Source organism: Typopeltis vanoorti, chromosome 18 (assembly GCF_054136105.1).
Source record: "Typopeltis vanoorti isolate ZY-2024b chromosome 18, IOZ_Tvanoo_1.0, whole genome shotgun sequence".
Classification (NCBI taxonomy): Eukaryota; Metazoa; Arthropoda; class Arachnida; order Uropygi; family Thelyphonidae; genus Typopeltis; species Typopeltis vanoorti.
The window spans coordinates 69,977,046-69,992,222 of record NC_143566.1 but is presented as its reverse complement, the minus strand read 5'-3'; the positions used below and the strand labels follow the sequence as shown (position 1 = coordinate 69,992,222).

Below are 15,177 nucleotides of genomic sequence, written 5' to 3'. Positions count from 1 at the left end.
TCTGTCCATCTCGTTAAGCCTTTTATTGTTTTAAAAAATGAAAGAATTTTATTAAAATACGATTTATGGAACCCTTACTAATAAATTATAGTCTGTCCATTTGTGCATAGGAACATTCTTAGATTTGTATCACATTTCTAATTAGTAGCTATTAATGAGACGAAAACTTATCAATGTACCGTTTTTCTCTTTTACATTAAGATTTTAAACACTTAGACTCACATTCCAGTGTAGTTGCATTATCTATTCACCGGTGTCGGTATTTTTAATGACGAAATGACTAAACCGAATATTCATAAAAGCCTTGCAACTTTTATGAGTCAGTAACGAGGATGTCCTTAAAGTGGATATGCAAAATTTTTTTGAAGTGCCGAATGATTTCCAAAGTATTAAAATATTTCAAATTTTTTCTAGAAAGTTTTTAGATTTTTCAAAGTAAGAAATTTTTTCAGTTGAGTCGCATGTTCCATTACATAGTAAATAACGTTGTTCGAAACGTGAAAGTATTACCTTTATGGAGTACACTTTTCTTTCTTGTTCCTCTCCTGTTGAGGACCTAATATGTGTGGAGCGCATCTTTCTCTACACTTCCACAGCACCTAATAGTTTTATTTATGAACATCAGTAATGATCGGTGCGTAATTCTGTATAAATTATGATAATAAAAACCACTAACTTTCCCTTTTGATATCTATTTATGTGCTTTTTAAAGATATAAAATAACACTGAATATATTGCAGGCAAAAAAAAATCGGAAATATCCTGCACCCAACATTAAATTGATGATTTTGCTGCCATACCTGGTTTTTCTATCCATGATCAAAATATTTGAGAATACATTTTTAAAGGGGAAATTAAATGATCTGAAGTTTACTTCTGAGTCACCCCTTCAAAGTACAATTCTCCTTCCCCGATATTTCACATGAAGGTGAGTTGCTCGGTCTAATGCGGAGGTGGAGGTTTTTCATTCCTCTAGACAGACCAACACAGAACTGGACACGCAATTGACAGACACGATACGTTGGCTTTATAGCCTTTGCTTCTTCAACTATAATTCAAATAAACTACAAACTCTCTCTCTGATTTTATGAGCGATTTTGATCCTTCCACTGTTCAATGCATCTTTGGTATGTTTGAGAACAGCTTGCCAGTGACAAGTTATATTAAGTTGCATGTCCGCGATGTATTGAAATTATTTTTTTTTTTAGGATACTTTGATATGATTACGTTTTGGTAAGGCAAATGCCAAATTAATAGTTTGCATTGCCTCAATCTTAATGACATGACGGGGTTGTCATACTTCAGAAAACTGAGTGTCAAGTTATTTGTGTGATTTCTGTTATTCGAGAAGTGCCACTGAGATGATTTGGGTCGATAAAAAAAATGCATCTGCAACATATCGGCTCATCTTTGTCCTCAGTGGTGTTGCAAGTTTCCAAATATGGTTGCCACTACAGAAATGTTCTGAAGCAAACATTGTTGTCCTGTTTTCATATGAGAATTGCAGTGATGGCGATTTTCTTCATTAATATTCTGACGCTTTGCTGTAATTTCCGCTTATTTTTTAAATGATATCGGAGTTGCAACCATTTGAAATGAAAGTTGACTTAATAAATGTTTTTTCTTGTCTTAGAAGCAAATCTATGGGGCATAATGCACTAACGCTTTGATAAAGCCTAACTTGTGAGATAGGTGTTGATAAAAAGAAGCGTCGATGTATCTCTCTCTCTCTCTCTCTCTCTGGACTTTTTTTTATTGTTGTTTTTCTGTGCACTTGTTGGTGATCTAAACGTTAAGTTAAGAAATGAAAAATGGAAAATGAAATTTAGAGAAAAGTGGTACAACGTTAATGATAATGGTAAGTGACCGATAAATTTCTGTTGAAGACACGGACGCGTAATTAAAAAACACCATGTTCTAGCGAAAAGAATGTGCACAAATTCATGTAGACAGAAAACAATGATAAAAGTCTTATTGATTGTGCTATTAGTGCTATCTTCATGCTCGGTCAGGATTCAAGAGTATTCAGAGAATTTAAAATAGGAAATGTTCATCACTTAATTTGAAGCAAGATAAAATGACTAATATAGAAATAATGATCGTGTTATACGTAGTATATAGAATTAAAAAGTATTCAGAGTAGAATTAGCTAGACTATTATTCAATAAAAATTGACTTCGAAAACAACAACCAAACGGTTTAGTTTCAGTATCAGACTCTGAAGAAATAATCACTGAATGATTAATTTAGGAATGCATGCGATGAATTTGTATCGATAAAATAATCCAACCTTCATGGTAAACCAACAAATTAGATAGGCAGTCCAAAAAAAAAAAAAAAAAAAAAAAAAAAAAAAAAAAAAAATTAGATGAGCTTTGTAAAACTAGCTAAACAAAATTCATGGGATGACTCTAGTAAGAATACAGAATACAAATATAAGGAAGTCATATTTTCAAGATATTTGGAGTAATTTCTTTGAAATATTGTACGTGAAACAAGCACCGTGGCAGAGAGCATTCATGAGGCATGAAATCAGTGACAGCACAGTGCTAAAAAACACCGACCAGGCATGCAATCAGGAATACCTATCCATGCTTGAAGTAGCCATCAAAAGTCAGAAATGTGGAAAGGCAGCTGAAGGAGATGAAATTCAGCCAGAAATGCTCAGATATGGAGGTATGAAAGTTTTACTGTGGCTGCAGAGCATGATGGAGAAGGTCTGGTAAGAGGATCGAATTCCAAATGATTGGAGTAGAGCTCTCATCGTACCCGTTTATAAAAAGGGAATGCGGTAATTACAGAGGAAATTCTCTAGTAAGTGTTCCAGGTAAGATTTATCCAAGCATACTTGAGAATAAGCTAAGAATAATTGTGGAAGAAAAATTCGGTGGAAATATAACAGGGTTTTGTATTTAAGCTTTGTACATCTTGTAAGTGCATGACTAGGGATAGACCAAGAGATAAGCTCGTCAAAACACTCCAGTTTTGTGGTGCAAATGGGACATTATATCAAGCAATACATAATCTCTATTTAAGATATAAGTCAACAATTAGAATTGAAGGAGATACAGGAAGATGGTTTGATGTTATATCAGGCGTGTGACAAGGGTGCACGTGATCTCCACTAATATTCATCATCTATATGGATCACATTATAAAAGTTATGTAAAGGATGGGCGATATGGCTATCGACCTCACCTTGTAAAAATAAAAAATAAATAAATAAATAAAATAAAAAAAAATTCATCATTTAATACAAATTTACTGGTTTCAATTGACCACCCCTTAAAGTAAACTGTTTAGTTTAATTTAGTGAGTTTACTTTAGTTTCTGATATTTAGAATTCAAACGCATCATTCTAAATATTTGACACCAACGATAATAAAAATTAACGTGAAAATTTGCTAGGCATGATATATGATATATAAACTAAGGAAATCGTAGAATTACGGTATTAGAAGGAGTGGGGAGGCATTTGACCTTCTTTCGCTTAAAAATTATCATCTTTAAGCGAAAGAAGGTCAAATGTACGGCGAAATAGGACAGCACATGGAATTCCCTACACTGTGACATGGTTTAATACGCCCATTTTTGAGAGACGAAATTATCTTGAAGCCATGCCCAAACCCAAAAGCTCTAATTACTGTTAAAATAAATAAAAAACACTGACACTCATTACACACATCTTGAATTCCGAAGATACGTGAAAACGCGGGCTTCAGTATTGGCAACTAATGATGAGGCGCCATCTATCGACCTTTGCAAGAACCTCGTTCATGACAGTTTTACAGTAACATATATATATTACTGTAAAAGTGTCAACTTTTAACTCCAGTAAGAGTCTTATTTTACTATACAATAATTCTGTTCATTTAAATCATTAAAATAGTTTTAAGTATCCGAAAGACAAGTTATGAGAAACTGATTTATTTTCATTAATTGGAAAGCGCAGTTACAGAGTTGTTCTGATGAATTTTCAATTGTACATATCTAATTTAAAATTCATTTCTATTCGCTGCATTTGAAAAAAAAAAAAAAAAAAAAAAGTGACGGCTACCAAATATTCGAATAGTTAAAGAAATTGACATGTAAAAAAATCAGTTGCATTTTAACATTTCGATAAAATAAATATAAAACTTTCTCATTGAATTTCACATTCGAGTGAATACTGTAAAATCTCGTCCATTGCAGTGACAAACAAATTCCCCTGTAATGAATGCGTGATTATTTCTTTGTTGATAAAAAAAAAAAAAAAAGCATGCAATTGTTGACAGAGAAAATGATTTTTAGGTAAAAGTGTACATCAATGGGTCGTTTCAGCAGACTTCATTGTTCATACGCCATTGTCAAAAGACTCAAAATCACGTGCGCATATCCTGCCATGATTTTTAGATCCTCTTCTATTTTCTGTCTTATTTCATTGGAAGCGAGAGATCTCTGTATTTCTATTCATAATAAACGCATATCTTGATCATCGATTGCAATTAGTATTCTGTATTTTAAAAGATTTATAGATATTACTCTAGACTTTAAAAGCCATCATAAATATAATAGATCTTAAAATAATATAAGACAAGAAATGGAAAGGATAAGGTATTATTATTAAACCTTAGTATAACTAAATCATAAACATTTAATTACATTTGTAATATAAATCTCTTGCATAGGCACTGCGGAACTGCAGCACTCCTAATTTTTCTCGATATATAAATATATTCATTAGTTTATTTATATTTACTTGTAATATTTAATTTTATCGTCAACAATCCTATACAATTCTCTCATTTTGTATAAAAAATAATAAAAATCCATCTTGTAGCACTTAGGAGGGCGAAGGACGCTAGCAGTACTGTGTTTACCACAGTGTCGTATTGCTGCGCGCGAAAGCATATGCACGTCATAGTGAGATGCGAGCTATTAGCGTAATGCGGCACTGTCCGTCACGCAGTTCCACTGTTGTTTATAGTAGAGTGTTCGTAGTGCTTATCTTGTTTATTCCGCCTCTTTAAATATTTGGACATTACAATTAAAGGATTTAATTGTAATGTCCAAAAATTGTTTATATTTTAGTTAACTGGTTTCACTGGAATGGATTTTAATTTTTAAGTAATTTTGAATTATACTAAACTGCATAATTTTATCAATAATAAACAATATTTTTTCATGTTCAGTTTATTTTTTTTTAATTTTTACCATAATTTTGATATTTTATCCAAACACGTATACACTGTACTTGCAGTGTGTATGTATAATTCGAAAGTTGCAGCCCCCCCCCCCCCCCCCGATTTCAAGCCACGAGCCGCCACTGATCCTGAGTATAGTTTTTCCAAATAAATTCGAGTTGATTATATCATATTTTATTATATTCATGCAACTATAAATAAAATCAATTTTATGAGAATGTTTTAGATATATTTATAAATGCGAAATTTGAAATTGTTAACTATTATTTATTGTTGTTGTTGTTTTATTTTTTTTTTTTTTGAAGTTTTTTTTTTTTTTTTTTTTTTTTTTTTTTTTTTTTTGAAGTGAAGTATACTTTGGAGAATTAAACCATGGAATTCTTCTCGTATTCCAAAAATAAAATCACTTCGCTGTATCCAAGGTAAGTATTTCCTAAAGTCGATTAAGCCTTAATGTCAATATAAATCTCATCAATTTTGTTTCAAACAAACAGTATATCCGAAATATTAATTTTCAGTACCTGTTGTCTTGAATTATTTAAATTTTATATCGTTGCTAATAACTAAATGAAATATTATATCTGCTGTTACCTCACAATATATTTGTTAAACAATTAATCCCTCTTTTAATAAAAATTTAATTGTTGTGAATCTGCAACATCTGAACATAATTATTTTATGGAATTTATAATATTTATGTAAATAATTCGGATCTTAATATTTATGGTCATTTGTTTTGCGTATTGTTGTTTTAAAGTAGCAAGGTTTTAGAGTGGTTTAGTTGAGTATGCATTGTTTATGTAATTAATTGACAAATCAGAATTTCAGACATATAAATTGTTAAAATTTCGTTCTATGTATCTTTTGTTTTTCAGGTATTGTTGTCCGGGAAAACAATAACAGATACAGTCACGCAACAAATATCTATGGACTGACATGCGTAAAGACATTTATTTATTATCATTAATATTTTCTAGTTCCTTAGAATATTCGTGGACTAAGCTAGACTGGAATGCAGAACATTTAAATGTAATGGAGCGTATCTTAGCCACTGTGTTATGCAGTCTACCTTGAATACTTCGTCACGTGCACAGAACTTACTGTTGCAATGAGAGCATTACGTCATCATTATGTATATTGAGTTTGACATACCTGTAGATTTCATGGAAGCGTAACTTTTTGATTTTTAAGCACTGCATCACATCCATCAATGCAACAAACAAAACTTTTCAAACAGAAAGAAAACACAAGAAAAAACATAACAGATTTTTTGACGGGAGGTAATTTATTTCTTTCTGAAGCACATGCTTGTTTCTATGTTCTTGAAGGCTTTCTACAATATCCTTAATGCAGTTTCACTGGAGATTATAAATCTCCTACTCACTTTGGTAGCGACCTGTTTTGTGTACCAAAAAGTCTCCCTCCTCGGAGGCAAAGCTCACTTATCTCGACATTTCATCGTATTAGTTCCATACTGCACTTTATTTAAGTGCTATAAAGGGAAAAAAATTGAAATCTTAAACAAATACCTTCATGAATCATAAAAGTATTCAAAAATAATATCTTTAATAGAATGCTTCACTTTTATTGATTTTTTCTATATATTATATTTGTTTTTATATTTATTTATTTAACTACTTTTTTAATTTTTGGAAAACTCGAAATTTTTAGCATATTTCAGAGTATATCAATTGTACACCAATTCTTATATATAATATCAAATTTTATAGTTTAAAATCATACATACTATGCACTTTGTTGCTGTTTTGTAGTTATCATCAGAAATGACGAGGCATCAGTCTTGGGATGTTATAAACCACATCATAGACAGGGGAGTCGCTTGGATTTTCGTAATAATAACTATCAGGATATCTGCTGTCTGTTCATTTAAAGAGACTTAATCAACAAACTAATTTTTAAATTTGAATAAATATCAAAATACATTAAAATATGATTAAGTCGAGTGTTAAACCTTCAGGCACAAAATTTTAAAACCTCAAGTTCTCAAACATACATTTGAGATTCTAGCCCAACCTACTGCTTACAGAGTGGATGAGGTTCGGCAATCAAAGACTGGGTTCAAATCTCCACTCAGCCATTCAAACTTGCATTTTTCACAGCCGATTTGGTTCAGTTGTGGGATTAAAAATCTGTGTGCCTTACATCGAAAAAAAAAAACGAAAAGAAAAGTTTGTCTTTAATTAGAATCGAATCTCTAAGTCTTTGATGCTTCAGATCATTCGCAACTTCTATTGGGGGAGGGGGTCTCTGTTTTAATCCCGCTTATTCTAGCCCAACCTACTGCTTACAGAGTGGATGAGGTTCGGCAATCAAAGACTGGGTTCAAATCTCCACTCAGCCATTCAAACTTGCATTTTCACAGCCGATTTGGTTCAGTTGTGGGATTAAAAATCTGTGTGCCTTACATCGAAAAAAAAAAACGAAAAGAAAAGTTTGTCTTTAATTAGAATCGAATCTCTAAGTCTTTGATGCTTCAGATCATTCGCAACTTCTATTGGGGGAGGGGGTCTCTGTTTTAATCCCGCTTATCATGCAACTAATAATTTTAAGTGATTTCCAACTGAGGCTGAGCTAACTGGTCTCAAGGATCTTTGGCGCAAACTAATCATGAACTGGAATCCTCCGTTAAAGTTGCAGATTAAATGGAACTCAACTATAAAGTTAAAGGGGTAGACAATAGAAGTCAGTTTATAAACTTCCCTACAAACACAAATTTTAATTTATATACTTTAAATAATTATAATATTTTGATATAAAAATATTAAAGGTGTATTAAATACTTTCAGAATACTTTAAGAAACTTAAGAATTTTGAAGTTTAAATAAAAAGATCAAATAAAATATAACTCTGACTATTATTTTTAAAACAAAAGAAATTATTTTAATAAATAATATATGTCTTCATATCCATTGCATTCAATCTGTCAAACCGAATGTTTTATAGATCGAATTTGTATTTATAATTATAGAAACTTTATGCCAAGACTTATTTTATGTTAATAAAAATAACAGCTTAGTTTTAATCATATTGCTTCAGATGTTTTAAATCATAACTTTACAAGTCAATTATCAACATTATTATTAATATCAATTACTACAAAATTTCTTACTTCTAGTCTTGCATAAAATGTCAATATTATTCCAGGAAGCTCGCTTAGACATCTTTTTCTTTTTCTTCCGCCGCCAAGAGCGCCCCCACACAAGCAAAATTATCAGTTGCGTTACTAAGAAAAACACGGAAGCCACAATCAAGCCAGCCATGTTTAGACAGCTTGTGTTATCGGTTAAATTACCTAGAAGTAATTAAGAAAAAAAACGAAAAATGAGAATTAAGTTAAATTATGAGTGAAAATCAACTCTAAAACTTAATGAACCGGGAAATCACTGAACCATAAATGGAAGCGGATTAAAATAAAGAAAGAAAATTAAAAATAAGTGTGAATTATTTATGAGAATTGTTTTTCTTACCTTTTCTACGTACACCTGTTGTTTTAGGATCTTCACTGTTCTGTTCTCCTTTTCTTTTATCGAAGCCAAATTTGTCAAGAATTTTTATGGATTGTGTCACAATGATGTCATCTTTTTCTGTTCCCCTTTTAGATCTTTCCATTCTGGAATTACGTTTCTTCCGAGAAATTGTCTCACGAGCTTGTGTTGAACACTGAACCTAATAGTGTTTAAAGTAGAAATAGTAACAGATAAACGTAAGCATACAAAACATTAATTTCCATATAAAAATGTATAAAAATATCATAAATGAAAACGTACAATTATTACGTCAGGTAATAATATTACATATTAGTGACATTTCTAACATATAATTTTCATTAAGCAGACCGATAGCAGCCATTAAGATAAACTCACACCGGAAGCTGAAAATCCACTTCCGGTACATGAATAAAATTTATATTAGTTATACTATTAAAAATTTATACTTTTTAATTCTATGAGAACTTATCATAAATATCCAGGACAGCAGTTTCTGTACGTAATCTAATCAAGATTTCCCGGATGAGAATAGTTACAAATCGGCCTTGAGTAGACAAAAAAAAAAAAATCTTCCCCATAATTTTGTATGGGGAAGATTTATGCTCCCTACGATTTCTTCTTCCCCACTCAAAAATCCAAATGGGAGAAAGGATTTGAAGATATCCGGGATTGTAACTATATTCAATATGATCTGTATTGTGTATTAGCCTCTAAAAAAAAAAAAAATCTGTCCTAGACATTTTAGAGTGGTATTTTATGATATATATAAAAGTGCATGTTTTCTTACCGATTCACAGGTCGGAACACATGGGGTCACCAGAGATTTAAACTGTACAAATTCTGACGTCGGAAATTTAAATGCATCAAAGGGTGCATGAATTTTTTGACCATCTTTTTCTATTTTTGCTAGATGACCCATAATATTACTATCCGTGGGACACCTGTCAGTGAGAAAATGAGTCAAGTGATTGTCATGGCACATTGAGATAGCATTCATATATTTTCAACAAGATTTAAATTATTTTAACATGCATTATAGTAAACTCTTGTTTCAGCTATCTGGTTTTAGCCATCCAAGTGCATCCCCGCAGGAGATTAACACTAGAACCACAGACAATTTTCACCATTTTGAATATCTATTTCTAATTAGTATTATTGCGTATGCACTGCGTGTTCTGCGGTCGATTTTTTTTCTCAGTTATGGGATTATAAACCTATCAATGAGACAAAGCACACGCAGCAGTTTTAAAAATAAGAAACAGCGGATGGAGCTTATCCTTCACTAAACTTTCAACTGTCAGGCTCTTCTGATTGTTTTTGTTCTAATTGGTGGCTTGCTTCAATGCATACGTGATGCTCAAAATTGGCTTTTCGCCAATATTGAGGAAAATCATTTATATTTATTGAATAAAGTTTTTAAATTTATCAAAGATGAAATAACAATGTCTGTGGGTGTATTGGATACATACAGCAGAGACAATATGGCATAACACAGTAATTTCAGGTGTTGAATACTCTCATAATATTATTGTAATGATTATAGGATTGATAATATGAGTAATAATTAATAATGCTAATTATTAATATTATTAATAAACATCAAGATTATTATAATATTTATTTATATTAAATATTTACTTTTGAGTTGTAAGTAACGTTAGTTACTGATTTGATTTCTAGAGATTTTAGTTAAAAAAAAAAAAAAATCAAGGGAGGTTCCCAAATTGTATACTACAGTAAATTCTTGTTTATCTAGGCTTTCATAACAGAAACTCCTGAAACGAGGTCGTATTTTAATCTGATAAATTTGATTAACTACTCAAATTCACTATTCACCAGCAGTAACTGCTGAAACAATACGAATACATAAAATCAGTGGATCGAAGGATGAAGTAATAGCCGACCTAATACGGCTTACTCTGTTCTCAAAGAATGTAATGTTGTTTATTTGGTAGAAGAAAGAGGTGTATGTTGATGACAAGTCTTTCTAGAACAAAAAAAAGAAAGCGAACTCTGTCCTCTACCAAATGAACAACATTACATTCTTTAAGAACAGAGTGGACCGTATTAGGTCGGCTGTTACTTCATCGAATACTGTTACTTCATACGAATACATAAAATTAGTGGATCCTTCGATCCACTAATTTTATGTATTCGTATTGTTTCAGCAGTTACTGCTGGTGAATAACTGTTTAACGAAGCCTTTCTCACAAGGACATAAAGAATCTCAGCAAACAACAGCGCGATGCTAAACCTGCTCTGATATCAATGCCTACAAAACTTTCGAGGGCATCTAATTACCTTGGCATGCTGGACAAGATAAAGGTGAATTAGGATGGCTTCTAAGGTTTCATGCAATGCTTTGGGATTAATTGTACAAGCGTATTAGGAACGAGGGTGGTCTTATGAATAAATCATATATAATTTTGCTTGATTGAACATATAGTTTGGTACACAGGACATATGTTTATTACGACACATATATACATCTATATTTATTACGATCACATACACATACTGGCCACTAACTCAGTGGCCAGTATGTGTATGTGTGTGTATATATATGTTTGCATTTACTGGCCACTGAGTCAGAAACCTTTATGTAGATGTAAACGTCACTCACGCAGCTTATAGGTTACTTGGTCGTACGTCACCACGTGATTACATATCTATTGAAGAAGGCTGCTGCTGGCCAATAATCGTCAATAGTTTTTGCAATGGGAAAAAGAAAGGATATTTCGGGGTTCGATAAAGGGCTTATTGTGGGTTCCCGTTTGAATGGAACCACGATTTTGAAAACAGCGGAGCTGAGTGGTTTCTCAAAAGGTAAGATATCCTGAGGGTTTAATCGGTGAAAAAACATCCAACATTTCTTGTATATGAGGCATAACTGTGGTCATAAGACAGTTTGTCAACAACGAGATCGCTGTCTTCTGAGAAGGCCTTGTACGGACAAACAGAACGACCTGTGTGCGGCAATTATACACCTTCAGGCAGAGAATTTAGAGGGAGCTTCATGAAGCATTGAACCCAGCTTGCCTTGTAAACACAACTCAAAGTTTTGGAGGTGGTGTCATGGTATGGGGCTGTTCTGTCGATACGGAACGAGTCCTCTGATATCGCTGAAAGTTGTATCATCCAAGGAATATTTAAACATTGTTGCCGATCAAGTTCATCCTGCAATGCTGACTTTTTATCTAGCAGATGACCTTTGTGTGTGTGTGTGTGTGTGTGTGTGTGTGTGTGTGTGTGTGTGTGTGTGTGTGTGTGTGTGTGTGTGTGTGTGTGTGTGTGTGTGTGTGTGTGTGTGTGTGTGTGTGTGTGTGTGTGTGTTAGCACAAAACTCAAAATCCTGTGAGTACTCTGGTCTTATAAATATTCATATCTGAAATGGCTGCGGAGGCTTTGAGCGTGATTTCTTTTTCATATTGTAGGCTATTTTTCTTCTCTGCCTTTAGATTTCCTCCTCAAGTTACTTTTATTCTCTCTCTCTCTCTCTCTCTCTCTCTCGTTATTACTGTGAATAGCAGTCAGTCTATAATAATGCGCCACGCGCGTATTTTATATGCGCGTGGCGCATTATCGTAATCTGTCTGTTGCTGGTTTTTACTTTTGAATGATGTTGTCGATGTTCTTATTTTAAGTGCATTTAATGTAATTCTAATGCTGATGAAGCAGTATACCACAGAGCCTGCAAAACTAGTCAATATATACATAAATTAATATTGTATAGTATTTCAAGGCATATATTATATGTTATATAGTATATGCCTTGTGTTCTCGTATTATATGTTATATACATACTGTTAATACAGTATGTCATAATAATAATAATAATGGGGAAACTATTATTTCAACTATATTTTAACAAGGGAATCTCGAATAAACTTATCCGGTCTTCAATAAACGTGTTGTTTGTTCGAATATCGCCATGTTAGACTCCAAGAAAATCTAAATCTTTTTCTAACTGTGTAGAATGATATTTATCAGAGACCAAAAGAAAAGCATTGCAATGAAAACACTGTGAGCCACCGAAAATTTTTATTTTTTTTATATGCATGTTTGATGACCTTAAGCTAATGCATTTTAATAGAATTTATTTTGCACACAATAACAATGAAGAGACCTATTGAAAATATTTACCCAAGGCTGTCAATCAGCAGGATTTCATTGTTATCTGTGCCATCCAATGCAATCAATTCACGGGCTAATATGTCATACGGAGCTGAAAATGGAAATATTTGTATTTTATTTGTACTTGTATAAATATCTATATTTGTATAATTATCCATGTAATTCCTTTATCTACAAAATATGTAAATACGGCAATTAATCGATTAGTTCCATTCTCTAAATTTATTTCATCTGGGATTAAACTGATATCTATAGAGTGCGCGATGGTATATTCACTTACTGTTTGCGTCTGTGATCTCAAACACTAGAAATAAGGAATCTCCAACTTTGGCGTCATACAGCTCGTTTCCTTCTCTGTCGGTGATTCTCATGGTAATATTCGGTGAACTAACCGCTTCATATTTACTTCCTATGGATTCGATATCTCTAAAAAGACAAAAAAAAAACGTGTTTCTTGATTGAAAATTATTTCATTTAAGTTGCAAATTAACATTAATAATCATAGCAGAAATCAGTTTGTATAGTCACGTAAATTATAAAAGAAAGTTAAGTGTATTTTATGTTGCTTTTCAATTAGTATTTTAGGCTTAGGGTGATATAATCCCCAAATTAATTTGCTCAGGTGACCAAGTACGACCACAACAACAACAACGAAGTGTTGTGCGATTATCCCAGAATCTCCCATGGGAGATTCTGGGCAAAATCTGTGTACTAAAACAATCTGTCTTTAAAAAAAATACAGATTGTTTTTTTAGTCTATTTGATTTTGTGCCTGCAATTTGCACAGTCGATGTAGAATCACATCTTTACATGTTACAAGTGCCCTGATAAATACCTTATAAAAGTTTAAATCCTAGACGGGTTTTGAACCCAGGTCTTTCCAAATTAAAAGATATAGGCGATATCGTCTAACCTACAGACTCTTCCTGAGTAAGTGCTGTAAAATTAATAAAAAAACATTTCAACTTCTGTACTTACTAACCCAACGACATTTAGCTTCACTCCATGGGCCACACTCTTATTAGAAAGATCGTACTTGCAGTGAAGAGAGACTCCTAAATCTTGATTGGTAACGATGGTGTCGTGGTGTTGGATAATAATATCATTGGAAAACTCTGAGGAGCTCTAAAATAACAAAGAAAAGGGAAAAAAAGAAACAAAGAAAGTTAAAAACGTCGCTAACAAAACACGTGATTATTCTGATCAATACAGTATTCTGATAATATAATTTATATCATTATTCTGAGCTTTCGATTGGTTAATACTTCTCTGTCCGAAGTTCTGTTATTTGATGAGAGAATATTGGTAGATAATAAGCAGTAAAAGTTAACTTAAGATAGTTCAATCTTCTCCTTAGCAACAAGGGAATACACGAATCCAGATTACGTCACTGATGGGAAAGGCTTGTAATTAACGGTTAGGTAGTAACTGGGTAATAGACAACTAGGCTACAATAGATGAGTGACAGTCAATAACGCAACAGGACAAATAGGCGACAGGTTTACTAGAAGGGAATCCGGTTAGGTCAAACTTTTAAAAGATTTTGTGCAATGGAACAAAATTGTACTTCAAACTATTTGGTTAAAGTTCATTCTGTCCACTGTCTTTGAATTGTTTATATTGCAACCACATTCTTTACTCGTTCAATCCTTGGTACAGTCTTCTTGCATATGTTCTGTTTTATGTTCCATTGTTCAGTTTAAACATGAAATACATCAGCCTCGGTGTCATGCTACTCCTCCTGTATTTCGTCCAGCATTGAAAACATCGACAGTCTCCTCTTGTTCATGTCAAACTTGTCGGCCAGTTATCCATGAACCTTGTTGAGAATAAACAATATGAATTTGCTCAGAGATTTTTAACAGTATAAGTCGAACAATTGAAAGTTTCGTTAAAATGTTCATGCTTAACTACTAAAGTCATTTACATCGCTAGAAAACTATCATTAACATTAAATGTAAGATTGCTTTTTATATAGCTCTGAGGAGATTTCATTTTCTTCTACTATTATTATTTTATTTGTTTATTTTTGCACGACTTGAGGTATTGAACTAGACCTGGTAATTCTCCAAACATTCATTTATCATATTAATCGATTTAAAAGAAGAAAAACTATTTTCAGCAACCATCACAGCTTCTTCCACATGATATCAATTGCTTTTAACTCTGAACAAAAAAAAAAACATCCTATCGAAGATGTCTCTTGAGCATCTTTAATAGTTTTTTCCTGCTTCTCCTGAGAGAGAAATGACCTTCGACCTAATCATTTCGTGATAGTGAAGTACTACTTGCCATCGTAAACACTGACGGACCAAACGGTCAAGAAACGACTACTTGCGTCACACCTTAGC

At 32.6% G+C, this 15,177-nt stretch overlaps 1 protein-coding gene across 1 annotated transcript in view; it reads right to left on the bottom strand.

The window, feature by feature from the left end:
• LOC150096758 (uncharacterized) overlaps nucleotides 1–15,177 on the bottom strand; it is a 70,183-nt gene that overhangs the window by 9,391 nt on the left and 45,615 nt on the right. The window contains exons 6-10 of the mRNA XM_090408701.1: nucleotides 13,809–13,951; nucleotides 13,107–13,252; nucleotides 12,836–12,917; nucleotides 9,480–9,633; nucleotides 8,672–8,870 (exon numbers count right to left, since the gene is read on the bottom strand). Of these exons, the coding sequence (XP_090264827.1) occupies nucleotides 8,672–8,870; nucleotides 9,480–9,633; nucleotides 12,836–12,917; nucleotides 13,107–13,252; nucleotides 13,809–13,951 (724 nt within the window). The remainder of the gene's footprint in view (nucleotides 1–8,671; nucleotides 8,871–9,479; nucleotides 9,634–12,835; nucleotides 12,918–13,106; nucleotides 13,253–13,808; nucleotides 13,952–15,177) is intronic.